Source organism: Marmota flaviventris, chromosome 1, assembly GCF_047511675.1.
Source record: "Marmota flaviventris isolate mMarFla1 chromosome 1, mMarFla1.hap1, whole genome shotgun sequence".
Classification (NCBI taxonomy): Eukaryota; Metazoa; Chordata; class Mammalia; order Rodentia; family Sciuridae; genus Marmota; species Marmota flaviventris.
The window spans coordinates 54,810,675-54,838,435 of NC_092498.1; the positions used below are offsets into that span (position 1 = coordinate 54,810,675).

Here is a 27,761-nt window from a genome sequence, read left to right on the forward strand (position 1 = left end):
CGGCGGCGGCGGGAGCGGCCATGGAGGCGGGCGCCGGGGCCGGCGCGGGAGCCGCGGGCTGGAGCTGCCCGGGCCCAGGTCAGAGCCGCCCCTCCTTATCTCCCACCGCCCCGCTTCCTCTCCCCACTCTCCTCCAACCCGACCCCCAAGTGCTCCTGTCGCCACTACTCCCCAGATCTCCGTCCTAAGTCTACTCCATCCCGGCCTTCACCCGGGCCCGGTCTCCATCTTTCGGCCTGAGGCTCCCTTCCCCTGACAGCTCCTCCCTCGGCGCTCGCCGTAATATCTCTTCAGCCAGATGGTTCTTCCAACCCGCAGGGACTCGAGAGTCTGCACTCCTCTGGCCCCGAAGGTTCCTGAGTGCCCGGCGAGGGTGGGGTGGTGGGGATGGAAGGAGGGGAGCGGCCCTGGCCCTTGCCCCTTAGCGCACGCCGCCCCACCTCCCTCCCCTCCGCGTGCCACCGCCCCCTTTCAGCCCCTTCCTCCCTGGCTCCTGCCTCCTCTCTCATTCTAGCCTCTCGCGTCCCTGTTCCCCAGAGTAAACAGACACACACTCTCTTTCTGTCTGCAAGGAAGAGGAGCCTGGAACGGCCTGGAACAGGGGTGCCGATGAGGTTGGGCAGCGCGGGTCTGGGTTCCCCACCCCATTTAGAGCATTGAGAGGAGGCTGAAGGAGGGTAATCACAGAGCAGAGCAGACTCTGGCACCTCCACTGGGACAAGTCCCAGGGCTCTCTGGGCTAGATGTCATGCCTTCTCTGTCCTCTGCATCGCAGTCCCCAGCCCCACTGCATCCCACAGTACCTCCTCTCTTCCTGCTCACAGGACCCACAGTAACCACTTTAGGCTCCTATGAGGTATCTGAGGGTTGTGAGAGGAAGAAAGGCCAACGCTGGGGGTCCCTGGAACGTCGTGGGATGCAAGCCATGGAAGGTGAGTCTTCCCAAAAGGCTTTCTGTCCCTTTACCCTCCTCCCCCAGTTCCTATCCCTCCCTCTTCCTCCCTCTGACCCTAGAGCTCTGAGCCAGGACACAGCCCTTCCCTCAGCTCACCTTGGGCCCCTCCTCATTCGCTGCTGAGCTCCAGTCCTCCCCAGGGTTCAGGCTTTGATGGAAGTTCAGGATACATCCCTTTGGGGCCCTAATCGCCCAGCTAACCAGGTTGTATGTCCTGGGGGAGCTGCCAGATAGAGAAAGAGGCCTCGTTGGGCAGAGCTTTGAAGCAGGCTTTCGGCAGGGGGTTTGTTCTCACTGCCTGACGACCCAGATCCCAAGCTGTCTCTTATTTTAAAAAGCAAGGACATGAGCATGTGAATTGTCTTTCTGGGGCCACCACCATTAACTTCTAATGGAAGTCTTGTGTTTGGTTCTCTATAGAATATCTTCCTTCCTGAAAGACAGAGCCTAAAGGGTGAGGCCAACCTCTCAACATGCATGCATCCCCACCACACATTTGTTGCTGCCAACACATTTCCCAGGACTTCCTATGAAGTGTCCCCAATAAGCCTCTCTGCTTATTCAATGTGGACAGCTCTGCTCCCTCTGAGGGGGTCAGATGACACAAGTGTCCCAGATGAAGCTTAGGCAGCTGATATTAGAGAAAGTAAGACAAAAGATTCAGAATTTCAAAGCAAAGCAGACATTTCCCACACAGACAAGATTTTGCTATATACAGGAACTGCATTGCAGTAAAGGAGGGGGTGCTCACCAACCAGAGGCTGGGGACCAGCACCAAACCCCAGTTTTTTTAATGCATTAAGATGCCAGACTTTCTTTTAAATGGAAGTACCTAAGAGTTTCCTTGAAAACCTCCTGGGTCAGTAGGGGAGCGTGAACCTCATGACACCCAGCAGGAAAAAGCCACATGGACCTTTTAGAAAATTCCAAAAATATATTTGTTAACATACATTTGAAAGGGCCCCAATATTTTTGCAAAAAGAGACTTGGAATTGTTTCATTCCAATGTTTTCTTTCTCTACCCACCAACAGTCAATGCTTTCTTATTATGGAAAGGCTAATGTCTTGCAAGCCATCTGGGTAATTTTTTAACCTTCTACAAACCCTCAAACTAACTCATCAGCCTGATGGTTTGGCAGTGTCAGAATCCTTCTTGACTACTTGGCCCACTTCCAGACCACCAAGCTAGAAGAACCAGGCATTCCTATGCAAACTTTGTTAGAATAACCAAACATTCCTGTGTCCTTTGTTCACCTGGTCAAAGTTCACCCAACAGTAGGCTGCTCCATTAGCTCAATGGCAGTGGAAGGGGGCCACCAAGTGTGATCTTGGACCAGAAAAGACTTTAGAGAGGATGCTTCCAAACTTGGCCCTCACACCCTGAGGATTCATCATGAATATGGTGAGGTCCCGTCCAGGGGCTCCTTAGGGGATACCAGATGAAACTATTCTACCATCTTGGTCCTGGGTGGAGGGTTTTGGAGGGCCCTGGAAAGACTGTGGATAGGAAGTTCCACTGACTCCCTGGTGGGATGTCTCTCCTAGGGGAGGTATTACTCCCAGCTCTCTATGAGGAGGAAGAGGAAGAAGAAGAGGAGGAAGAGGTAGAAGAAGAAGAACAAGTACAGAAAAGTGGCAGTGTGGGCTCCCTGTCACTGGGCAAGCACCGGGGCCTAAGCCTCACAGAGACAGAGCTGGAGGAGCTGAGGGCACAGGTGCTCCAGCTGGTGGCAGAGCTGGAGGAGACCCGTGAGCTGGCAGGGCAGCATGAGGATGACTCCCTGGAGCTGCAAGGTGAGCACTTGTGATGCAGGGCGGAGCAGGGATGGTTGGACCCAAAGGCTCTGTGCTTCCCAGCTGACACCCCCTTTCACTGCAGGGCTCCTGGAGGATGAACGGCTGGCCAGTGCCCAGCAGGCAGAAGTGTTCACCAAGCAGATCCAGCAGCTCCAAGGTAACACCCTGATTGTGACAGTGGAGAGGTGACCATCTAAGTCGCTACCCAATTACCTTTATCCTAGGGGCTTGCTGAAGCATAGAAGACAAAAATAACCTAAAGCAATACTTTCAATTCATTTTTTCTCCTATTCTTACCTTTTTCTCTTCTCCTTGTCTCTCCATTCTTCTCTTTCCTGAATTTTTTTCTTTGTATCTCTTCCTGGCTCTTCTGTTCTCCTTCTTCCTTCTTCCTTCTTCTCCTTCTCCTTTTCTTTCTTTTTTGTACTGGGGATTGAACCCAGTGGCACTTAACCTCTGAGCCACATCCCAGCCCCTTTCTTTTTTTCTTTCTTTTAAAAAATATTTTTTAGTTGTAGATGGACAATACATTTATTTATTTATTTATTTTTATGTGTTGTTGAGGATCAAACCCAGAGCCTCACATATACTAGATAAGCACTCTACTGCTGAGCCACAACCACAGTCCCCCTAGCCTCTTTCTTATATTTAGAGACAGGGTCTCACTGAGTTACTTAGGGCCTTGCTAAATTGCTGAAGCTGGCTTTGAACTCATTATCTTCTTGTCTCAGCTTCCTGAGCTGCTGGGATTATAGCACGAGGCTCAGCACCTGGCTCTTCCCTTTCTTGCCCTCCTACCTCATATATTTTTTCAGGTTCACTCCTTTCTCTTCTCAGCCTTCTCCCCCACACCATATCCCTTGTCCTTTGTTCACCTGGTCAGTGCCAGGGGTGAGTAATCAAGGCTGAATTCCAAACCAAATGCCTTTTTCTGGTCCCTCCAGGGACACCATGGGAAGGAGCAGGGAACCAATAAGAAGTGGCCGGACAGTGTACCATGCATCTTTAAGGGAAACAAATGAGAGTGTTTTTCTGGCTCCTTAGGACCTGAGCTTGTAGCTCCCACAAACCTCTCTTCCAACACCCACGTCCCTTTGTCTCTGGAAAAGCAGCAAGGCAGGAGTCCCATATTCCACTGCAGTACCCAATAAAGAGGCAGCTTTGGTTACTTTTTTGGTCTTCCAGAAGGTTTTGGGGAGCTGCCCTAGAAAACAGTAGGGACTCTCTGGGGAAAACTGAGATCAAGCCAAATGAAAGTATAAATGGAGAAAAAAGGAAGTCCAGAAAGCTGGCCTAGAGAGAAGCAAGCAAAGCTATAAGAGAAGCTGGGTGTGGTGGTGCATACCTATAATCCCAGTGACTTGGGAGATTAAGGCAGGAGGATCACAAGTTCAAGGCCAGCCTTAGCAACTTGGACCCTTGGTAACTTAGTGAGACCCTATCTCAAATTTTTTTAAAAAAATTAAAAAGGTATAGAAGAGGGAAAGAGAAGGAGACAGAAGATGTAAGCAAAGGGAGATGCAGGAAATGTGGCAACAAAGGGAAGAAAAATGGCAGATGTGTCCCACAGGTGGTCTTGGTTCCCCTTTGGGTCCAGCTCTCTCACTTACAAATTTTGTGATCTGGGGAAGGTCCCTGAGATTCAGTTTCTTATCTGTAAAATGGCACTGATTAATTTGCTTATCAACTATTTATTGAGAGCTTTTATATTTGAAAGGCCAGCTATGAACAGGACAGCCAAAATCTCTATTGAAGAGTAAGTTCTAATGGAGAAAGGAAGAAAACACAAGTATGGGAGGCAATAAATGCTATGAACATAACAATATGATACACAGAGAAGGGATAAGATAGGAGTTTATTTTAGCTAGGGTGGTTTGAAAAGTCCTTTTTGAAAAGGTGACATTTGAGCTGAATCATGAGTAGGATCCAGCCTTTCAAGATCTGAGGGAAAGGCACACCAGGCAGAAGGAACAGCAACTGCAAAGGATCAGAGGTGAGAATAAGTTTCATGTGTTTGAGAGACAGAACAAAGGTCCTGGTGGCTTGAGTGAAATATACGTGGGGGATCTTGGTAAGGTTAAATTCTGGTTAGCAGGTGGAGGCCAGATTACAGGGAGTCTTGTAGACTAGCAGAGAGGTCTGGCTTTCATTTTAAGTGTACTAGAAAGCCATGGGAGAGTGAGTGTTTGACAGGGCTGGGGTGATATAATCTGCTGTACATTTTTTAAAGAGCACTTGGCCACTGATGGAAACTGGATAGAAAGAAAGGGTGTTGAAACAGTGAGTCTGATCAGGAAGTTATTGCAGTTGCCCAACTAGAGGTGATGGTTGCTTGGATTAGGGCTTCAGAAATATATTTTGAAGGTGAAGTCCTTAGGACTTGCTGATGAATTGGATGGAGGATAATAAACATGAAAGATGACTTTACCTCGAGAAACTGGGTGAGTGGTGGCATCATTTATTGGGACAAGAAAAACTTGGCAAGGAACAAATTTGGGGAATAGGGGAACCATTTAGGTTTTCTACCTGATGAGTTTGAAATGGCTATAGATATTCAAATAAGTATGTTAAGGAGGCCACTAGATATACGAATCCAAGACCAGAAGAGAAATTGGGGCTGAAGATAGAGATTTGGTAGTTATTAGTATAACATATACAATATAATCCATACAGTCACATGGAGATGACCATACAGTCACATGGAGAAATACCAGAGGAGGAGAGAAAAGTGTCCAATTTGCAGACACTCCAGTATTTAGGACTCCTATTGAAGGAGAAATGAACAAGAGACTGTGGCAGGAGATTCCTTAAACACTGTCATGCCCTGGAAGCCAAGAGTAGAAAATGCTTCAAAGAGAGAATGATCCACTGGGTCAAAAGTTGCTAAGGCAAGTGAGATGACCCTTGGAGTTAGGGAGATGGAGAATCTGAAACATTTCAGTGCAGATCAGTGCTGACTGGATTGGAGTTGAAGAGGAAATAGGAGGTCAGGTAGAAAAAAGTGAGTACAGATCACTTTGTTGGTCATTTTGAAGAGAATCAAGGCAAAGAGAAAGGGGTCAAAGGAGAGTTGTTTTGTTTTTATAAGGTAGGAAATGCTAGATCATGTTTTTTTGAAGGAAAAGATCCACTAGATCCAAAAAAAGTAGTAGCCATTGCTTGGAGAAATGGAGCGTTCTTCCTTTCCAACAGACGAGAAGTTGAGAAGCTGAACTACCAGGGAAAACAGTACTCTAGAAAGTTTCGGTCCTTACCAGGATTGTTCCCAGGATTTACAGGATCACCAAGATCTCGACCAGGGAGGGGTCCCAGCCTGGATGGCCGCCCCGCGCCCCGCGCCCCGGAGGGAACCTGAGACGGTCTGCGCGCACGCGCGTTGCCCGTTTCGGTCGAGAGGGGGCACGCGCGGCCTCAGAGGCAGCTGGTGTTAAGAGGCGGTTCGGGCCGCCACAGCCCCTCGGGGGGCCCGGACCCCGGCCGGCTGCGGGAGGCCCCCCAGGGAGACCTCTTGAGGGGGGGCCATTGAGATGGAGGCCATAACCAGTGAGTGAGAATCAACTTGTTTGCCCTGCAGCCCAACTCCTGGGCCTTTGGCCTCACCCCGACGGTAACAGCTCCACATTCAACTGGCACCAGCACTTTGGAACCCAGCTTGGGCCTTTCCAACTCCCAACTTTCGGATGGGCCCCGTCCCGCGGGCCTGCAAACCCCGCCCCGCCCCGCCCCGTCCCGTCCTGCCCTGTTCCACACATTCATTCCGCCTAGGAGCTGGGACTGCAGTAGAGTACTGAAAGGAGATTTGAACCCTGATGTCAAGGGCATATTAGGGAGTGGAGGTTGGTCTGCCCCTACAGGAACCCCACCTCAGGTTGTGGAGCCTTTATCCTAATGACCATTTACTCATGCATCTTCCCGTAGAGGCTGAGCTCCGAGATGGAACTCTCTGTGCTATTCAGTAGTAGGGATGGAGGAAGGACTTTCTTCCTTTAAAATAGGAAGTCACACCTGGGACAGTGGCACAAGCCTGTAAATTCAACGACTTGGAAGGTTGAGGCAAGAGGATCACAAATTCGAGGCCAGCCTCGTCAACTTGGCAAGGCCCTAAGCAATTTAGGGAGACTCTGTCTTAAAATTGAAAGGTCTGGGAATGTAGCTCGGTGGTTGAGTGTCCCTGGGTCCAAGCCCCAGTACCTCCCCCCCCGCCCCCCCCCCCCAAAAAAAAAAAGTCAAGTAGGAGTCAGAGAACTTAAGTGGACATACTTGGTCTTGGTACAGTTCATTAGCTAATACTTGTTCAATAGACCAGGAAGAGGAGACAGCTAGGAGAAAAAAAAAAAAAGTGACCAGAACAGCACATATGAGTTCACAAGCGTAGGGCGGTAGACCTTCCCCTGAGATGCCTGGTCCCTTCAGCCTCTATATCTGCGGTATGCCCAAATTTGTCATTGTTTTCTTAGTTATCTCTCCACTCCTTTCTTTTTTTAAGACAAGTTCTCACCACGTTTCCCAGGCTGGTCTTGAACTCCTGGGTTCAAGTGATCTTCCTATTTCAGCCTCCCAGATTCTTGGACTGCAGCTAGGCCACCACACCCTAAATTTGCCTTTAAAATATCTAGGTTCTCAAGCTTAATGGGGCATGCATGTGTGTAATCCCAGCCACTAGAAAGACTAAGACTAGGGGCATTGTAAATTTGAGGCCAGCTTCTGCAACCTAGACCTTATCTTAAAAATAAAAAGGGTTTGGGGTGTGGCTCAGTGATAGAGGATCCCTGGGTTTAATCCCCAGCACTGCCCTCCCCACAGAATGTCTAGGTTCTCTTCTGATTTTTAAAAAATACCCAAACATATAATTCTGTACACATAGGAGAAACAAGTTTATTGAATATATGAACCTCTACCTCATTTATGCATGAATATGGCAAATACATATTGAGTTGCATTCTGCTCTGCACAATACCAGGTCCTGGAACTATAACGGTGAGCAAAACCAACATGTTCTTTGTCTATAAAACTTACAACTAAATGAGGTGGAGACTACACAACACTCACTGCAAAGTTTAAGGTGCTATGAGAGCATTTAATAGAGGAATTTTCTTAGCTTTTTGAGGAGGTTGGGGAAGAGGCTAGGGAAAGTTGGACTCTTAATGGTAAGTAGAATGAGCAGGAGTTAAAGATGGGGCTTGGGGAGAATATGTCCTGCAAAGGGTTTGTTGGAAGGTCCTGACACTTCTGGCCCAGTCCTCATGAATTGCCTAATGCTGGTCTCTAAATCCTGAATTTTTTTTTTTTTTTTTTGTGTGGTACTGGGGATTGAACCCAGGGCCTTGTGCATGCGAGGCAGACACTCTACTGACTGAGCTATATATCCCCAGCCTCCTAAATCCTGAATTCTTATTGGTGTCCATTCCTTTTATTTTTCATCCACCTTTGGGTTCTCCTGATCCTAGATGATGAGTACCTGTGTCTAGGAATCATGAGATGCTCCACAGATACAGAGAGCTCTGACACACTGCTTTTGTAAATTGAAAAGAATATATATTATTACATAGAGACTTGTTGCAAAAACCAAACAGCATACCTATATATGATTTGGAATACCTTGTCACATCTCCCACTCTTCTAAAACAACTGCTCTTTAGGGTTTTGAGGCATAGATCTTTTCTGTGCCTTTTCTTGTGTCTTTGTACATTTGTGTGTTTTATGCTATATATAAATATATTTTTATAAAAATTAGGTAATGCCTTACATTTTCTGGCTCATTTTTCTTTCCAGTTCATATATATGGAAGTCTTTTTGTATCTTCATTATGGATCTGCCACTTTCTTTTAGAGGTCAGCATGATATTCTATTTAAACATCATCAATCCCTTATCAATCAACATTTACATATTGTTTTGGATCTAGAACTTCTAGTATATTCTGTAAAGTCTAAGCTTTGAGGGTGAATAGGTGAAAAATCTGTGAAAACTTTTTAGTTAGGGAATTTTTAGGACTCAGGGTATCAATAAAATATTGTCAATTAGGTTTGAGTTTGACTGTCGGGTAATTCCCTAGAAGAATCTGAGAGTACTTGTTTATAGTAGCCCAAGTTGTTGCTTTCAGTGTGAGGCCTCAAAATCTGTCTTCCTGCTGTGCCTCGTAGAGTCACTCTGTTCCCTTCTCAGGTATTCCTTTCATTCCATGCCATATGATGCTTTACTTCTCTGATAAGGTAGAGGCTAGGTTGTTAGCAATTTCCAGACAAGAAGTAAGTCTGCCTAGAACTTTTTATCTATAGAACATGGTAGATTAGTTCACTTAACTCAACCTTTGGGCTTTGCAGGTGAGCTACGGCATCTACGGGAGGAGATTTCCTTGTTAGAGCGTGAGAAAGAAAGTGAACTTAAAGAAATAGAACAGGAGTTGCAGTTGGCCCAGACCGAGATCCAGAATCTGCGGCAAGCTGCAGCAGATTCTGCGAGTGAACATGAGAGTGACATGGCATCCCTGCAGGAGGATCTCTGCCGAATGCAGAATGAACTTGAGGACATGGAACGCATTCGGGGGGACTACGAGATGGAGATTGCCTCGCTCCGTGCAGAAATGGAAACAAAGACCTCTGAATCAACCAGTAGTCCTACGGACTTTAGTGGGTTGCAAGGTATGAGTGCAAGCCCTTCTCCTATCTGTCAGCAAAGTCAAGCTGAGGAGAGATCATAGATAGGAAGATGGAGGAAGAGTTGTGTTATATCATGCATGGAAAACCTCTAGGGAAAAAAAAAAACTTCTATTCTGAATTCAAGACTGTAGTGGAGAAAAACTTACCCAAATATTTTATAAGCAGTCCATGGTGGTGTAAGAAATGGTACCATGAAGATGTGCCCTGGGGATTCTTCCCCAGAGAGCCATTGGGTTCTTATTGATTTGACTATGGGAAAGCCCTTCCTGGGAAAGTGCCCAGTTCTGGGATGAGTGTACAAGGACTTGTCACCTTGGGAAACTCTTCCTGCTTATGTGGCATCGTGGCACTTTGCCTGAACCACTTTAGGGAGGCCTCTAGTTCTCCTTTCCAGGTCCCAGGATGCAATTCTTAGGCTTCTTTAGCTTTCCCCGAAGTAGAAACTTTAGGGGGCAAAAAAATCAGAGCACAAGACAGCTGGAGAGGAAGGGAGGTTATTTCTAGTAATTCATGAGGTACCTGAAAGCTTCCAATGCTGCTTTCAGATAGTCTCCAGCTAGTTGCTAGGATTCATGACATCAGAGTCTACCTTTATACTAGGCTAGATTTGTGATCTGAGTATGAAAGCCCTATATTTGGCCAGGTCAAACAGAGGCAATGAATAAGGAATCAAAGAACTGCAAGTTTTCCCAGATGTATGAAGGCTCTCAGAAGAGCCTTTGGCCTGGTAGTGCTGGGAGAGGGAGGCTAGCACAGAGGAAAGGCCTTTGCTGGAGTGAAACAAACCAGAGTTCAGAAATAAAGCTCTACCCGATAGCTGGATGAACTTAGGTTATTAAAACTATTCCAAAATTGAAAGTTTATTTAAACAAACAAACAAACAAAAACTTACAGGGTTATTTCAGGGATTAAATGAAATGCCCATTCAAGACCAAAACCATCAAGTCTAATACTCAGCTCTGTTAGTTTTCAATCTGCACTATTGTAAGGACTTCTGATTGGAACAAAGAGGAAACATTGGAAATGACTGAAGTGTTGAATCTTCCAGCAGGTACTGTAGGTACAATTAGAGCAAGTTTTTGTTCCTCAAATGTCAGTAGAATTAGTGTTCTAAGATGATTCTTAATTTTGAAAAGATAAAACGTGGTGTTTGTATCATCACAGCATTAAAAATTGCTAACTGGTGCTTAAGGACATGTGCTGGAGCACTTCAGCAGGATCTCTTGTAATGCTTGAGAATGAGATAGGGCATGATTGGAATGGGCTTTTCTGTCAGCAGATAAAAGGCCACTAGAAAGATTACTTGATCACATTTAGGCCAGTGTCTTCAGTGTGGTGATAAAAGAAGTAAAGGAAATTCAAAATGCCTGGATGTATTTGAAAGGCAGGGACTGGCAGACTGATATCTAAAACTTCACACCTCCCAACTTTTTTTTACTAAAAGCATAGTAGGGAGGAAATCATAAAGTTAAGCAAAAACTTTATATATGATAAACCAAAACTTATTTAAATCCTCAAGAGCTCCTAAAACTTGGGGCTGAATATCAGTGCTCCCCTTACCCCTTAATGATCTCACATCTTCCCCATTTGCTTTCTGCAGAAGAATTACAGCAACTGCGGGACCGCTACCAATTCCTGAATGAGGAGTACCGGACCCTGAAGGAGAGCAACAGCAGCCTCACAGGGCAGCTAGCCCAGCTGGAGAGTGAGAGGTACAACCAGGAGGCAGGGGCACTGAGATTCTGTCTTGGGAATTCCCTGAAAGGCAGAGGCCAGGGTCATGAGTGTTCCTGTCTTCGCAGAGAGCCAGACCTTTCTGTGGTATCCCAAGGGTACAGAGACCATTTGGAAGCAAACATGGGATCCTACCCAATTGTCTCAGGACAAGAGTTCAGTGAATTTGATTTTCTTCCGTTTTCAGCATTGCTCTGCCCTAGAGTAGATCAGAAGAGATTCCTTTGTTGTCCCCACAGACATGATTCAGTCTAATGGCACAAAGCCTCCAGGCTGTTAGCTGACTTGACACCAGGCCCATCCTTAAAACCAACTGGATCAGCACTCTTATGGTGTCTCAGAGCCAAACATGCCTCTGCAGATGAGGCTCTAGAGACTTTCTGTAATCTTCAAAACATGTTTATTTGAGGAGCGAATCACAATAGGTCTCTAACTATCTTTGGCCTAAACAGAAGGCCTCAGAACTGAGCACACTTGTATGATGATACGAGGCAGGGTTCCCCCAAACATGTCTGTGGGTTCTGGTTTTCAGGACACGAAAAGCAACAGAGAAGTGGCTGGAGTGTCAAACAGCAAAGAGTATGATATCGTCAGAGTCTCAGACCTCAGAAGTGGATTTCCTAGAGCCTGATCCTGAAATGCATTTGTTGCGCCAGCAGCTGCTAGATGCTGAGCAGCAGATGCATAACATGCAGAGTAAGGTAGGTCTCTTGAGGGTGGGGAGGCAGGCCCTTTCCACCCTTTCGTTTCACCTTCTCCTGGTCTATGATAGGCACAGGGCTAATAAAGCAGGTGTGCACTGTGATAGTAGAGAGTGTTCTAGGGTCTTGATAACTTGCCTGATGTAAATATAGCCATATGCCACATAATGACATTTTGATCACTAACGGATTGCATAAACCATGGTGGTTCCATAACATTGTAATAGAACTGAAAAAAATTCCTATCACCTACTACTGTGGTAGTGCAACACAGTATCATACTCATAGTGATGCTGGCGTAAACAAACCTGCACTGCCATCCTATAAAAATACAACATATACAGGTACATACAGTACTTAATAATGATCATAAGTGATTATGCTACTGGTTTATGTATTTACTATACTATACTGTATTTTTATTATTATTTTAGAGTTACTCCTCCTACTTAGAAAAATAACAAAAGTTTTTTTTATACAGTTTTCCATGTATACCATGTTATTCAGCCTATTGATTGAATTGTTTTCTCTTGTGCTTCATTTGATCTTGTGATGTTTAATTCATCAGAGCCCTAGAAGTAATAGCCTATGCCATATGTATATGTACCACATAGCCTAGGTGTGTAATAGGCTATACCATTACAGTCTATGTAAATATAGTCTGTGATGTTTGCACAATGATTCAATGGCCTAACAACACATTTCTGAGCATAAGTCCATGTTGTTAAGTTACACATGACTATATTTCAAAGGAATGCATACTCTCCCCAAACGTATTCCTGGAGCACATATAGCACTTGTCATAAATCAGCCTCCCTGTTTCATTTCTTGCACAGTGTAAGGAATTGTGTTGTGAGTTGCAAGAGCTACAGCATCATCGCCGTGTCAGCGAGGAGGAGCAGAAGCGGCTGCAGAAGGAGCTCAAATGTGCCCAGAATGAGGTGCTTAGGTTTCAGTCATCTCACACGGTCATGCAGGTAAACACTGCCAGGGGAGGCACTTAGGAGGGTAGGAGGGCCTGCATGGAGTCACTGCTTCAGCAGAGGCTAGACAAAAGGAGCAAAAGGCAAAGGTCTGCTGACCCTTGCCCTACAATCAGGGTCCCAGACTACTGGAGAAGCCAGTTATAGAAGCCACACAGCATGGCATTCTAGAAATGGTGGTCATTGTTGAGTGTCTGCCTTGCCAAAGAAACCAAATCATAGACCCAGGGAGCTTTTCAAGCCATCTGCCCCTGAAAAGGACCATAGTGACCTGAAGAGGGGTCTGCTATTTCCTGAGAGTGACTATTCCTCCCTCACCCTCCCCACCAAGAATGAGGAGCTAAAGACTAGGCTCTGTGATCTGCAGAAAAAGTATGATGCCAGCCAGGACAAGCAGAGCGAGCTCTTGAAGGTGCAGGTGCAGCTTCAGACTGAGCTCAGGCAGCTTAAAGTCATGAAATCCACAATTATAGAGAGCCAAAGTGAGAAGGTAACAGCACCCAGAGGTTAGGGAATGACCCAGAGTATTTGTCTGAGGTCAAGGAAAGGTAAATAAAGAGTAAAGTTTCAAATAAGTCCAGCCATTGCCTAGGCAGTACCACATGTGAATATCCCCAACCCCTTTCAAGTGCTGCCTTAGGTCAGAGGACAAGCAGAAAGTGAAGGGAGGGAGGAGTAATTGCATAGCCTGTCAGTGGCTGAGAGAGTCAGGCAGAAGGGCAGGAGGTTATGGACCCTGCAGTGCTGCCCAGAGCGCCCTGCACTGCAGGAGTTATTATGCCGGCTCCAGAAGATGCAAGTCCAGCACCAGAACATCTCAAGTGAGAAGGAAAAGCTACTGGAAGTGCAGCATCAGCTGCAGGAGAAGCTGCGGTGCCATGAGGCAGAGTTGCAGCACCTTCGGAATATTGTGGCCTCCTTGCAAGAAAGTGATGAAAAGGTAATAGGAGGGCCAGGTGATAGAAAGTGTAGGCAGGCAGGACCCTTGGGGAGGTGAGAGCACAGAAATATGGGTGTGTTAGAAGCTCTGTGGAGTAGCTCCTGGTAAGGGAGCAAAGAGGTGTGCCAGGAAAGCCCTTCTGTAGGAGTCACAATGCCCACAGCTTCCTTTGATTTTAAATCAGAAAATCAGTCTAGGAAGCCCCTTTCTTGCCCCAACTCCCTCCAAAGGAAGCCCTACAAGTACTGGGTTTTGAGCCTATTAGGGATGGGTCCATCTGAGGTCTCCTTGGCTGGAATGAAATCAGAGCTAGAAAGGATGGGAGGATGGAAACCCAGTCCCCATTCAAAGTGCACAGCAGGTTACCTGGGATGATGGTCATTCCTGCCTCTCCCAACCAGAACAAAAAGATTCAAGTCCAGTTTCGTGAGGTGAAGCAGCTGTACGAGTCTAGCACGAATGAGCTGGAGCAGCAGAAGCACATGTCCAACCAGCTAGAGCAGGACCTCCTGCTCTGCCAACTGGAACTAAAAGAGCTCAAGAACACCCAGAACATTCCTGAGGACAAGGGAAAGTGTTTCAATAAGGTAATTACAGTGCAGAGTGAAAAGCACTCCTGGGCATCTGCTTTGCAGAGAGGAGGTATAGCGGCAAGAGGTGAAGTTCTCAATCAAGAGCCTTAGTGGGCTTCCTAGGCAGGAAGAAGAGGCAGAGACACATGTTTGGAACAGTTTTCCTTGATCTTGACTTTGATCCAGAGCTCAAAGTACATCTAGATCCCAGCAATTACACACCTGGCTGTTTTCACGCATAATTCTATGTATGTAGATGTTTGCACATTGATTTAGCAACTGCAGTGATATCAGGCCATTTGTGGAGAAGAACATACACATAGGTTCATGTTACTGTTGGAACTAGAAAGCTGAGCCAGTTTTCTGAGGCAGATTGCAAGTACTCTTTTTAGGGGGTATGGTCTGTGTCTAGAGTGCTGCTTGAGTATTAGAAGGACCTAGACTCTTCCAGGATTTATTCTGTGACTTAGTGTGGTGATATTCCCAAGACTTGATATTGCCCTTCTTAAATTGAATAGAGTGTTACTATTATCTCAATTGCTGTTAGTATTAAATCCTAGTAGGATAAATAAGACCTTATTTACTTTTTCTTTTTCCATGGTATATAAAATGCAAACTGTTGGGTGTGATGGTGCATGCTTATAATTCAACTCTGGAGGCTGAGGCAGGAGAATTGCAAGTTCAAAGCCAGCCTCAGCAACTTAGTGAGGCCCTACCTAAGTAACTCAGTGAGACCCTGTCTCTAAATAAAATACAAAAAAGAACTGGGCATGTGGCTCAGTGGTTAAGTGTCCCTGGGTTCAATCCCCAGTACCAAAAAAAAAAAAGGCAAACCAATGCCATTACTCAGTTGAGTGCTTTCAGCCCCTGATTACTGATAGGAAGTGGAAAGATGTTGAAGCATGTTGGAGAAAAGGCCCAAGAATTCTGCCAGAATACACAGCAATCCCTGCCATGGCCAACATCAGTGTTCCTACTAGGGAGAGGCCTTTAGGAGATAAGGAGAGGGAATGTTACAGTCTACTTACCTTTCTGTGCACAGGTTTAGGAGATACATGATTTCCTTGTCACCTCCCCTCTTCATAAAAGTCTTTGGGAAAGGAGAAGCATGGTGGCATACAAAGCTAATCTGTTCTGTAGTCATAGAACAGCACTGAGAGTCATTTGATATTAGAGGACTTAGAAGACGAAATCATAGAATGATTTAGTCTTAAACCAAATATAGTAATGGCTCATACTTTTCTAAAGTTTTAAGAGATGATTAGGAAAACAAAAATGGGAAAAATTAGAGTAAAATTAAGTCCTTATTGATAAGGAGCATGATTAGGTTCAAAAACAACTGATGCTAATGAAAGTAATCAGAATTGGAGCTCCTGTCAGCATGAGAAGGTAGTTAATACACCAAAGGAAAGAGCCAGAGATAGGAAGACAGGAAGGAAGAAGGGAGGGGCATTGATAGCACTCACGCTCAGTCTGCTTTCTGAAGGGACTGGCACAGGGAATTTAGAACAAGCCACTGCCCATCCAGAGCAGCCTGCTGACTGCTGGGGCTCCCCCCTTAGCATGGAGGCCCAGTCTTCATGGGATGATCAGTCCAAGGTGATTGAATGGGGAGGGAGACCCTGGGAATTCACAGGAGGCAGGCGAGCACACAAATGCTCTGCTAGCCCCCCAGAAGTGTACTTCACAGAGTAACCATGCCTGCATGCCCCACCTTACCCACAGTGTGGTGCACTGGTGTCCAAGCTGACAGAATTGCAGGACAAGTTCAAGGTCAGCCAGAAGGAGATGGGGCAGCTGCAGATGGAGCAGTGTGAACTCCTGGAGGATCAGAGGAGGCTGCAGGAGGAGCAGGGCCAGCTGCAGGAAGAGTTGCACAGGCTCATATACCCCACACCCAAGTGTGGCCTCTTCAATAAGGTATCCACAGCTAGTTAAAGGCTGCTGCCTATGAAGAGGCTGCATTGCAAAACTGTGACTGTCCCTGGGAAACATAAATGGGTGGGAATTGAACCTTTTCCTTTCTTAGCCGACATTCCTTCCTTTCTCCCAATCTCCCCACATTAAACAGATCCACAGAGCTAATTCAGGTTTTTCCTCATAAGGGCTTTAAATCTTAAAAATACATTTTATGCTCAGGAATCTGCAACATTTTACTTTTAGTACCTCTTGAGGAAATGCACCTGAAAGTACTTTGTTAACTACAAAATACATTCACAAACAAGAGGTCGTTGCTATTCAATGAGTAGGTCTTCATAGAAAACCCCTTCCCCCAATCCTGTGCCCAGGGGACTGTATGAAGAAACTAACAACAAAGATTGGGGGAGCTTAAGACTTGCCATTGAACTGCCATTCTTCCTCCTTCCTCTGCTCTACTCAGAGTCAGGAGCTGCTTGCAAAGTTACAAGACCTATGTGAGCTGCAGCTGCTCTACCAAGGCATGCAGGAGGAACAGAAAAAACTGATACAGAACCAAGAGTGTGTATTAAAAGAACAGTTAGAGGCACATGAAGAGCTACGAGGTCTCAAAGAGTCTCATTTCCAGGAAGTATTGGAGAATCCTGAGGATGCCAAAAAGCATAAGTTCTCAAATTCTGGTCAGAACAAGGTAATCATGGGAAAAGAAAGGGAGATGGGTCGCCAGAGCACACCAGCATTGCAGGGAAAGAAGCTACCCAGAAGGGTCAGAGTCAGGAAGGCCTATTTGGCAGGAGACAGATGAAGCCTTGACCTTCACCAGCCAGAGCCACCATAGGCTCCATTATGATGTGGCCTTAGATGCACTGGGGACCTCACCCAGAGGCATGCCAGCTGAAGTCCTGCAAGCACTTAGAACAAAGCTGGGATGACCCAGAGGTCTGTAATCTGACCATTGGACTCAGTCCCATTGAGATATCATTTTCAAGATTTATAATATCAATTCAGTGTTTGTTTAGATTCCTGTGGACTGACTCTTAAGTATGTCATCCTTTTCCTATGAGTTCAAAAGTACACTTCTCCATTTTTAAAATCTACATAACCTTTTGCTGCTTTCTATGAGGCTAATCTGAGCCCATTCATCTCCAAAGGAAACATTCCTATGCAGAGTTCTCAATACTGACTATACTCTCTTCATTGGGCTAGATCAGGAGTGTTCGACCAGAAAATTGGTTTGTCTCAAGCTCTTATCAGGAGGTCAGGCATATTGAGGTCACACAGTCAGAAATTTCCATGCAAGTCTATTCAGAGTTGGGAGATAGATTTGGTCTGAGGTCTCAGCATGAAAAAGGAAGAGCAGGTGGATAGCTTTAATTTAGGCTGAATCTGTTCCTTCAAATATTAAACTGAACAGGAGAACTAGGGAATAGCAATAGTTCAAACTATGAGTCTTGGTCACATTCCAGGGGCATCAAATATCTAGGCTGAAAGCCTGGGTAACACAGAGACAGGGATCCAGGTATAAAGTATTTCCTTAACTGATCAGATCTCATCCTAGGCATAAGCAGCCAAGAAGGCAGGCCCAGAAAGCCTGGGAAACATGCCCAGGAGGCCAGGTTCAGAATCAGGGCAGGAAGTAAAGGACCAGTGATAAGACCTTGATTCCAAGCCTATACCTTCTCAGGAAGGATTTACTTAGAGGTGCACATTTGAATCCAGAGCTGGTTTTAACATTAGGGGTTGGGTAGAAGACCAAGCCTAAAGATCAGGATAATGGATATACCTGACTAAGAAGAGGGTGAGGTAGTGAGCCAGGATGTCCTTGAGACTACTACGCTGCTCTCAGGAGAGAAGGATGTGCCAGAGTGCAGAAACCAGCAGAAGTGGGAACCCCCAAATCATGGAGTATCTGCCCTGGGAATATTTTCCCAAATGTACAGAAAGCTGACACATGCCCAATCACCTGGAGGCTTAAGTCAAAGATATAGGTCTGGGGAGTCTGAAGGGTAGGTATGCACTCCTCTTAGGTATGCACTTAGACACTGGGACTGAAATGTCTTTTAGAGTAATGGTGATGTCTCCCACCCCTACCCCTGGCAGTCCAAGTTGCTCCTGGAGGATCTACAGGCTCTGAAGGCGCTGTATATCTCCAGTCAGAAGGAACAGGAGCTATTGCAGCAGGAGCATGGGAGGCTCCTAGAGGAGCGGAAGAGGCTGCAGGCAGAGATGCAGCTCTGCCTGGAAGAAATGCAGCTGCTCCAAGTGCAGTCCCCCTCAATAAAAATGAGCCTTGAGTCCTGCAAGAAGAACTCTGACAGTGTGATTCCCAGCAGTGAGAACTTTCACAGGAGTTATGCAAGCACCATTGATGGCAAGGAAAGTTTTCTTAAGAATTATGGTACCAGCCAGGCCAGCAGTGAGTCCTTCCTCAAGAGCTATGCCAGCACTATGGGTGCCAGTGAGACTTTTGCAAAGAGTTACCTCTCCAGTGGCAGCAGCATCATCTCTAAGAAGAGTTATGGCACCACCAGTAGTTCTAACAGTTATCATAAGAGTTATATCAGCAGCATCGCTGATGAGGAACCAGTTGTGCCTGAAGACATGGAGGTAACCATCCTCAGGTTAGGCAGGGGATTATAGGCTCTTGTCTTTCTAAGAGAAATGTCACCAGGGGAAGGGCACAAGAAGTGAGATGGGAATGGGGTCAGAGCTGACCTGGGAAACTCCTGGAAGCAAGCAAGGCTTTCACTCATGGTGACCCTGCCTCCTCTTCAGTCCCTCTCCTACAGAGGTGCCCCCACAGGACTGAGGACTGTCATCAACACAGTCAGATACTCCTTATGGGGAAAATTACAGTGTCTCCCTGGGAAGTTTCAGATCCCTGTGGCCACTGTTTTGTGTGCAGGGAAGGGCCTAGCAAAGTGTGGGGCAGAGTCAGAGCTTCTTGGGGTGCCGTCATTGCTCCCCTACCCCCTGCAGCACTTTGAAACGGTGGCCAAGGTGCTGACCAAGCTGCAGGCAGTGCAGGCCCTGTACCAGGTGAGCCAAGAGGAACATTCCCAACTGCAAGAGCAGATGAGCACGCTGGTGGACCAACAGAAATCGCTGAGGGAAGAGCTGGAGACCTGTGAAAAGGAATTCAAGGAGTGCATAGAAAGCCTGGAGAAATCTGCAGCCCCCCAGAACGACAGGAGTGAGGTAACTGATGCCAGGGAGGCAGGGTTTCTCCTAGGAGTCCCAAAAGCCGGAGGAGGGGATGGCTACTTCAGAGAGAATGCAAATATACGGCAGACAGGGAGACTGAATTCCAGCAGGCCAGGCAGTTTGCTGCATGTGGTGGACACCGCTCAATCTGAGGGACATTTCTCAGGTGCCCACTGAGCTAGTAATCTAGACACCTCTCCTGGAACTATCCTCTTCTTCCTTTTATTATTTCTCTCTTTTGCTCTATGTCCTAGAGAACTTCTGTGGAGCTATACTTTTTCACTTTCCAGTTTTCTTTATTATTTTGTATGCATTTGTCCAGTCTCCCCAGCTAAACTATAAATACTTCAAGGACAGACCACATCTTCTTTTGGGTCTCTCAATAATGCCAAGAAAAGTGCTCTGCATTTGCTAGGATGGGAGAGGAGGCATTGTCTCTGATGTTGTTCACATTCCAGTGAAAGGGTCTCTATGCATCTGGGAAAGATCACTAGACCAAGTAGTGCCCACCAGGTGGATCCATCACCCAAGGAAGACAAAACCTGAGATTAGGGAGCTGGGTTTTAATTTGCCTGTTTCTTGAGGGAAGGTATGGAAGCCTAGTACACTCTCAGATGTGTGCAACATAGCTCCTTAAGTCAACATACCTATGAGAGAAATGGATTGGGTGATATAGGAGTTCCCATCAAAACAATAATATAAATTATTCCCCGGACAAGTTATGCAAAGAAAAAAAAAAAAAAGCCCACAAAACAAAAAAACCCATAATTTGTCTTTTTTTTTTTTTTTAATCTTGTCAGATGTAAATTTCAGATGCCTCTAGTTAGGGAAAAGCTATTTATAAAACTGTTTAAGAGGCTTATTTTCCAGTTTAATGTTTTCTTTATTGTCTACTTCCTCATGGGCTTTAGCAGGTAGATATCTGAAGCAGTGACCCCCAAGCAGGGCCCAGGCTTATTGCAAGGGCCCAGCTCTGGGTAATTGGCCCCACTACCAACAGATCAAAGAACTGCAGACCAAGCTGCGGGAGCTGCAGCTGCAGTACCAGGCTAGCATGGATGAACAGGGGCGGCTCCTGGCAGTGCAGGAGCAGCTGGAGGGGCAACTGCAGTGCTGCCAGGAAGAACTCCACCAGCTTAAAGAGAGAAAGTCGTCCTATGTTGGCAAAGAGGCCAGGGGAAAGAATGGCAATAAGAACATGAACAAGAATGCCAACGGGGTTAAAAAGAAAAAGGTGACCAAGCCATCCTATGACAATTCTGAGGGCAACTTTGAGAACACAAAGGTGAGTCACAGCTCTAGCACCCATTTTGTTAGGAGGGTGGAGGAGGCGCTGGGAGGAATAATCATCTCCATGGCCATTTCTGCCAGGTGAGGTTCTTGTACAAAGGCTTCTGGGATCCTTAAGTGTCACCAGTAGTTGGGACTCCCTTTTCTCAGGAGTGGTGGGGAGGGAGGATGCAGTGCCTTAAGCTGAACAACTGTTCCCACTGGCCCAGCCCCATTTCCAGGGCCTCTGTTCTTCCTGAGTTACATGTGCAAGAGAAGACCAACCAGATACAGGGAAAGGGATTTATTCAGAATAGTTGTGTACTAATAAGTGAAAGGATTGGGCACTATAAGAGTCACCGTGAGGGGTGGGAAGGAAAAGCAGAGGCACAGAGCCCAAGAATTGTGAGCTGTTTGAAAGGGCTTAATGGCCGGTTAGAGTATTGGCCCCAAGAGGTTAGGTGTGACTACCTTCCACATTATGCTCAGAGAGATTGGCTTGCAGTCCGAGAACATAGCACTACATCCTGGCACAGTAACATGATGCAATAGTTTTCTGAAGATAGTGCAGCACTGTCAAGAGAGTAGGATTCTTCATGGGTAACAGCAGCCCTCATCCTGCCCTACCTCCACCCTGCAGTCTCTGGAGGTGGTACTGTACTACACGGCTAGCCAGAGCCAATTAGATGAGCTAGCAAAAGAGGAGGAAAAGAAAGAGGAGGTGGGAGAGCCAAAACAGGAAGAAACAAAAGAGGAAACCATGGAGCTTCACTCAGATGAGCTAGCTACTGAGCCAACAGATACTAAGGAGGCTAAGACAACAGAAGATCACGAGGAAGAAAATGAAGAGTACAGTGAACAGAATAAGGAAGAAGATAATGAAGAAGACAATGACAATGACTCTTCCCCTGAGACTTCTGAGGAAAACAACCCTCTTAAACTTTCTGAAAGTAAAAAGGTAACCACAACCAAAGGTTGGATCAAGTGGGAAATGGGCCTTGGGCTCAGGCACCCTGGTGTTCAGGACTGGCCCTGCCAAGGATGGGCTTCTATCAGAGCATAGGCAAACCAGTGCAAGGGTTGGTACTCAGGGAACTGGGTATGCAGAAGGGTTGGAGAATGCAGTTCCTCTAAGGGAAATGGCAGGCTTAGACCAATTTGTTATGGAACCATCTCACAATGACCACCTTTTCTGAGGACCAAGATGGGATCTCTGGAGTCTTGTTTCCTTACATTTGCATAGTAGCCCTTGTTATGTTTCTCTGTCAAGAGGGTTCCCTCGTTCCTGTCTTTGCACTACATGAAGGACCTTAATAGTGTGAGGCCTTCTACGGAACATTTCTGTCAGCTTGGGCAAGTCACTCAGTCCTGTTTTCCATTGGTACCATATTAGGTTTAACCTTTGTCATTGCTGTTAGGGGGTATGGGGAAGGTGATAATCTCTTTTTATAGGCTTGTGCCACCCGTTGGGTTCCAAATACTGCAGGACATGAGGGTGGGGTGGGGGGGGGGTGATAAGAGTGATTACAACAGGGGCTTTATCTGGTCCATGACTAGCTATAGCCCTAACCCCTTTGGTTGTTGGATCTTTGAGAGATTATGGTAGAGGTATTATGGGGGGAGGTATGCCAGGATAACAAGCATAATTTACCAACTGTACAGAAGTATTTCCATCTTAAAAACTGGTCCATCTGTATAGGTATGTACCAGCTGAATTCCTGCCCTGGGTTTTTTGGGGGCTCTGGGGTTTGAGTACTTCCTGAGAAAGTCCTCAGTTTATAGTATAGGTCCTTTCTGTCCCTCTAAACACAGGAAAGGAAATAAGTCTCTTGTGCCAGGATAACCCAGTCAATTCTAAGGATAGCTGGAATTTTCCAGTCATTCATTCTGTAGCATTGGTTAATGATCCATTGTGAAGTTCTCTGTTAACCTTGTGGCAGAGGACTACTACCTAGGATGTAGACCGTAGAAGCAACTGCTACATTTCTTTGAACTCCTCATATTCTACCACATGGTGGTTCAGAGCTTCATAGAAATCTTGAGGGACCACATTTATAAAGCCAGATCTGATTTTTGTACTTCAAAATCAAGTCTATTCCTTGTGTCTATGCATGGAGTTACCCCCTTTGCCCCAGTGGGTCCTGTACTTTCTCTTTTTGTGGGGCACTCAGATGGTATATTTATTATTGCCTATAAAATTCAGTTTCTCTAGACAACTGTTTTGTCAAAGAACTAACCCTTCTCCATTGTCTTAGTGCACTTTCTCTCACAACTAATGTACCAGATTCCTAGGGTATCATAGGAACTAGAGCTTAAAATTCTAAGAAACTTGATAGAAAATAAGCCAGATAGATGACCTGGCCAAAGACGGGCTTTTCCTATAGTGATTAGGAAGTGTCCACCCTATTTCTCTAAGGAAGCTCAGTTTACTCTGGAGCTTCACTTTTCCAGAGTCCAGCCTACAGCAAAGGTCTAAGTGCAGATAACTCCTGCTTGACCAGATATGAGAAGTACACGACAAGACAGAAAACAGGCCTTGCCCCAGATGTGGATCTAGCTGCTGCTCAACCCATTCAATTTTGTGACTTCTGCAGGCTGCCAGTGGGAAGAACTCCTCTGCTCTCCTCAGGGCCCAGGGGCAGAGAAGAAATGCTACTATTCTACCCTACATGATTTTTAACCTCTGGATTCTTTTCTCTTTCCCCTTTGTTTTCTCATCTTCATTATCTGTTGGATTCGTGTGTTTATGTCTTTTCATACCATTTCACATCTCCTGGTCTCTCCTTGTGCTTTTCTCTCATTTGACGTGTTGCAGCCATCCCCTGCCCCCGATCCCCCCATCTTCTCCTTGCCTCTTGTAGGCCTGGTGGTCATATCGGCTCTGCTCTGGTGCTGGTGGGCTGAGACATCATCCTAACGCAGGTACTGGTATTGCTTCCTCCTCTTTCCTCTCAGCTGCTTGCTTCTTGCTTTGGCCACTATACAACAGGTGATGCTCAGGTCTGTTTTACCTCGGCTTTTCCTCCAGCTGTCACAATGCCTATAACTTCTCGAGCATGTCTTCATGGAGTACAGAATGCACAGGGTGTTGGAATGTTTACTAAAGGCATGGTTTGAGTTTCTATCCTTTGCTGGGAAAAAGTTGGATTAACCCAGCACTGTTGCTACTATCAAAACTGCCCAACTACTTCTGATGAGCTGATGTTTGTCTGAAAGGCTGCCTTGGGCCCTCTTTGTCTTTTTTAACCCCCAAGCCAATTTCTCATCATTGCTTCTATGCAGGATGACAAAATAAGGAGTCACTCCCTCTTCCCATGGAGGGGGAAGGGGTTAGAAGAGCTTTAATTCTTCTGATCTCCCCAGGAGCATTCAAATGAGAGCAACCTAAATTGATCCTTCAACCTTGATGAAAGTGGAACTGAACCCCTAACCATATTGTGCACCTTGTCTTGAAAAGTTCTCTGGTTTGGGTACTTCTAGTCTTCAGAAAAATTAGAAAAGAATACCAGGAAATATTTTTTAGTTCTCTGATTATCCCTTTTGGAGGCCGGATTCCATTGTAATTGATTTCCTAAGCTAAGTTTTCTAAAGAGAATACAGTACTAATGAAAAGTTTGTACTAGCTACAGATGTAAGTATTCTTAGGAAATCAAGACTGATACATTCTGGGCACCTCCCAGTTGGCCCCAGTTCATGTAATCTTATCTGTCAATGGAATACCAAATTCATGAGGCAGATTGTGGTCTCATGGCCCTGGGGTTCCACCTGTTTTCTGGAACCCATACACTATTCCTTCTTGTTCTGTTTTGCCTCCAATCTCATGTTCTCCCTGCCGCTTTCCCTCCCCTATCCTCTCTTCTCACATCCCTGTAAGTGAGGTGTAGTTGGCTTAAGGCATAGGTTTGGAGGGCAGCCGAAGCATTTTTTGATGGTACCTCTCACCGTTTCCCTTTCTGCCCCTCCTTTTTTCTCTTTCCTATTATACTTCATGACAGTCTTTAGCTTCTTTAGTGACAGCAGTCTCTCCTTACATCTTTTCCTCCACTGCACACCCTCAGATGTCTTCAGTACCTATAAAGTAAGACCCAAAGCACCCAGCTGTAGCCTCTCACCAGACCCTATCAGAATGAGAGGAAAGAATTGTTGCCTAAAGTTCCTCTCACAGCAGCCTCTTATTCCCAGAGCTCTAGTTAAGCTCTGACTTGAGGTAGCATAGTGTAGTAGAATGTGTGACTGACAAGTGGTGAGGAGAGCTTGGTCGAGTCTATCTTTTCTTACAAAGCTTTGTCTCAGCAAAATGTGTCATCTGAACTTAATTTCCTCAAATATATTATGTTTGACTAAGCTCTGTGTTCCTCACCAGGCTTCTATGAGGATCAGATAAGTGAATGTATATGAAAGTACCATAAAGTATCAATAACAAAAGAGCATAAACTTATATAATACATACTGTGTGTTGGACACCCATATATCACTACATATATTAATTAATTTGATCTTTATAGCAACCCTAGGAGGAAGCTCTACTATTGTCATTTTAAACATGATAAAACTGAGGCATAGAGAGGTGACTAAAAGCCTGGAAATTGTGAATTGGATTTTAAGGACTTAATATTAGCTACAGATAAAAACTCTAATTCCATTTTTTTCCCATTTTGAGCACTTTTCTCTAGTTGGCTCCAAGTAGCAGGAAGATGCCATATACTTCTGTTTATGCAACCTCAAATCTCATTAGCTTTTTTGGTAACTAATGTCATCGATTTGCTTCATGTCTTGTTTATAAAACCCCTTTGTACATTGCTTATGCTAAGCATCACCTTCTGATTCTGTACTAGCATTTGATTGTTTTGGATCCAAAGGCAGAAATTTCCTTTTATCCATATCAGATATAGTCCATTGTTCTAACCTATGGAGTGTTTTGTTTGTTTGTTTGTTTTTATCTTGGCCCTCTGTTTTCAAAATATTGACTTTCCTTGTCAGCTCCATGTTATCCTCAGGGGTGACAAGCCCACCAGGAGGACTTTATCCTCCTGATGACTTCATCCAAGTCACAAGCAAGGACCCAAGCCAGGAGTGGTGGTGCATATCTGTAATCCCAACTCCTTGGAAGGCTGACACTGGAGGATCATAGGTTTCAATCCAGCCTGGGCAACTTTGTGAAATCCTGTTTCAAAATAAAAAATAAAGGCTGGGGATGTAACTCAGTGGTAGAGTGCCTCTGGGTTTAATCCCTAGTTCCGGAAAAAAAAAGAAAGAAAGAAAAGAACAGAACAGTGGGTATCCAACTTCTAGGGTGCCAGTTCTCTTTTATTTAGCTTATTGACCACTTAACAAATGGTCATCCTAATCTTATTTCCTCATGTTATCTGCAAGAATTTTAAGAAAAATCTTGTCAAACACCTTGGTTAAGTCTCAAAACATGATTTCCTTGATCTATCAATTTAATAATGCAGTGCAGAAGCCTGCAATTTCTAGAAGCCTGTGATTTCTTGAAGCCTATAACTTCCTCCTTTGGAAAACCCAAACCATTCCTTTGTGTCCAGTCCAGAATCTTGATTCTGCTCAATGTATAGTGCACCAGTTAGCATTTATGGATTTCAGCTCTTTCCTCCTTTAAGAACATTAGACTGACATTTTTAGCAATGTGCATCAGGATATTAACATCTATGCATGTAAACATTTTTCCTAGCACCCTTCTCAGTTATTTTCTTTGTAGATTAGTCTGTATATGCACTTCCAACATTATTTTTGCTTTCTATTAGATATTTCTTGTTCCACCGTGTAACTATTTCTACAAATTTAGAGGATTTTCTTTGTTATTTATAGTTATCTTAAAATCTTTGTTTTAGATCAGTTATTCTCTGAGCAAATGTATTCTTATTAATGGATTTTATTCCATCTTTACCAAAAGACATCCTTTTACTTTATGCCATAGCTCTTGACTCAATATTAAAATTTCATCTTTCACATAATAAGTAAAAAGAGTAACAAAAATGGGAACTATTTCCCCAAGTATGTATTTTCTTATCTGAGGTTTCATTTCTTAAAGGGTATTTTGTGGATCTCTTCTGATGGTGTTATTTGTTGCCCATGAATCAGCAGAGTTCTCCAGTGGCCAGCAGTGTGTAGAAGGCTCAGCATACTACAACACATGTGCTAGGAAGCCAGTCCACACTCTTTTGACATTTGCTTCTCAGGGCAATTAACACTTCCCTTGAATTTCCTTGAACTGACATCCTTCTGTGCATAAGGTCTGGCTGTATAAAGGACCTCCTGTGCACTTGTACTCCTTCACTTCCCTTCCTTCCTCTTGGCTCTGAGTTGTTTCTCCTTCACAAAGCTTACTAGGAAAGGCCACTTTCCCTGAAGATCCAGCTTTACCCTCTCCCTTCTTGCTACAGCATCTACCCTTTCTCAAGCATCCTCATGGAGAATCTGCAATCTGGCCCATGAGCTTGCCTCCACATTTAAGGACCAGTATTCTCATTCTTTGGGGAGAAAGGAAGACTTACACACAAGTGTCACCTGAGGTGACATGTACAGTGTTGCACCCCATATCTAGTGTCAGGAAGAAGAGACCATGTGATCTCCACCGCTTACCTGGGAGGTGAGAGAAGCTGAACCATGATGTTCCTGAGGTGTCCCTTTCTGGCACAAGCCGGCAGGTGATTTCTGGCTTTGGGAAGGGTTCAGAAGGCTGGAAACTCACGTTTTTCTTTGGTCCCCACAGAACATGTTTGGGATGTGGAAGCCTATGGCATTCTTGGCTATTGCAGCTGTGGCTCTGTATGTGTTACCCAGCATGCGACCGCAGGAGTCAGAGTTCTGCCTCATGGAGTGATGGCAGACCTGGGCCAGCCGAAAGGGCAGATCCCCAGGAGCCACCACCCTCACCTTTGGGCAGGACACACTATGCCAGAGCTCCCACCTCATTCATGTCCCATGTGTCCCCACCCATCTCCTTAGCCTCAGCCACTGAAGCTGGAAAGGCTTATGGGAGCTTCTGTCTCCCATCTCCTGCCTTGTATAAGA

The 27,761-nt window shown here is 45.4% G+C and overlaps 1 protein-coding gene across 2 annotated transcripts; it reads left to right on the top strand.

The window, feature by feature from the left end:
• Nucleotides 1-27,761, top strand: Ccdc136 (coiled-coil domain containing 136). 2 transcript variants are annotated; one of them, XM_071612878.1, is made up of 18 exons: nucleotides 1-78; nucleotides 825-932; nucleotides 2,501-2,749; nucleotides 2,835-2,909; nucleotides 9,074-9,391; nucleotides 11,010-11,121; nucleotides 11,676-11,844; nucleotides 12,681-12,821; nucleotides 13,159-13,317; nucleotides 13,597-13,767; nucleotides 14,169-14,354; nucleotides 16,065-16,259; nucleotides 16,720-16,947; nucleotides 18,357-18,863; nucleotides 19,236-19,454; nucleotides 20,461-20,745; nucleotides 21,370-21,687; nucleotides 27,460-27,761. In XM_071612878.1, exons 1-18 carry the CDS (start codon nucleotides 21-23, stop codon nucleotides 27,568-27,570), a joined length of 3,609 nt encoding a protein of 1,202 aa, XP_071468979.1. In that variant the 5' UTR covers nucleotides 1-20; the 3' UTR covers nucleotides 27,571-27,761. The 2 variants fall into 2 exon arrangements, with proteins under 2 accessions (XP_071468979.1, XP_071468976.1); XM_071612875.1 differs by lacking the exons at nucleotides 13,159-13,317; nucleotides 13,597-13,767; nucleotides 14,169-14,354; ... (4 more) ...; nucleotides 20,461-20,745; nucleotides 21,370-21,687.

Excerpts from the sequence above, each read along its gene's own strand:
- Ccdc136 (XM_071612878.1), top strand. The coding sequence starts at position 21 with ATGGAGGCGGGCGCCGGGGCCGGCGCGGGAGCCGCGGGCTGGAGCTGC. Across the intron at positions 933-2,500 it reads TGGGATGCAAGCCATGGAAG|GGGAGGTATTACTCCCAGCT; the intron begins GTGAGTCTTCCC and ends TGTCTCTCCTAG. Across the intron at positions 2,750-2,834 it reads TGACTCCCTGGAGCTGCAAG|GGCTCCTGGAGGATGAACGG; the intron begins GTGAGCACTTGT and ends CTTTCACTGCAG.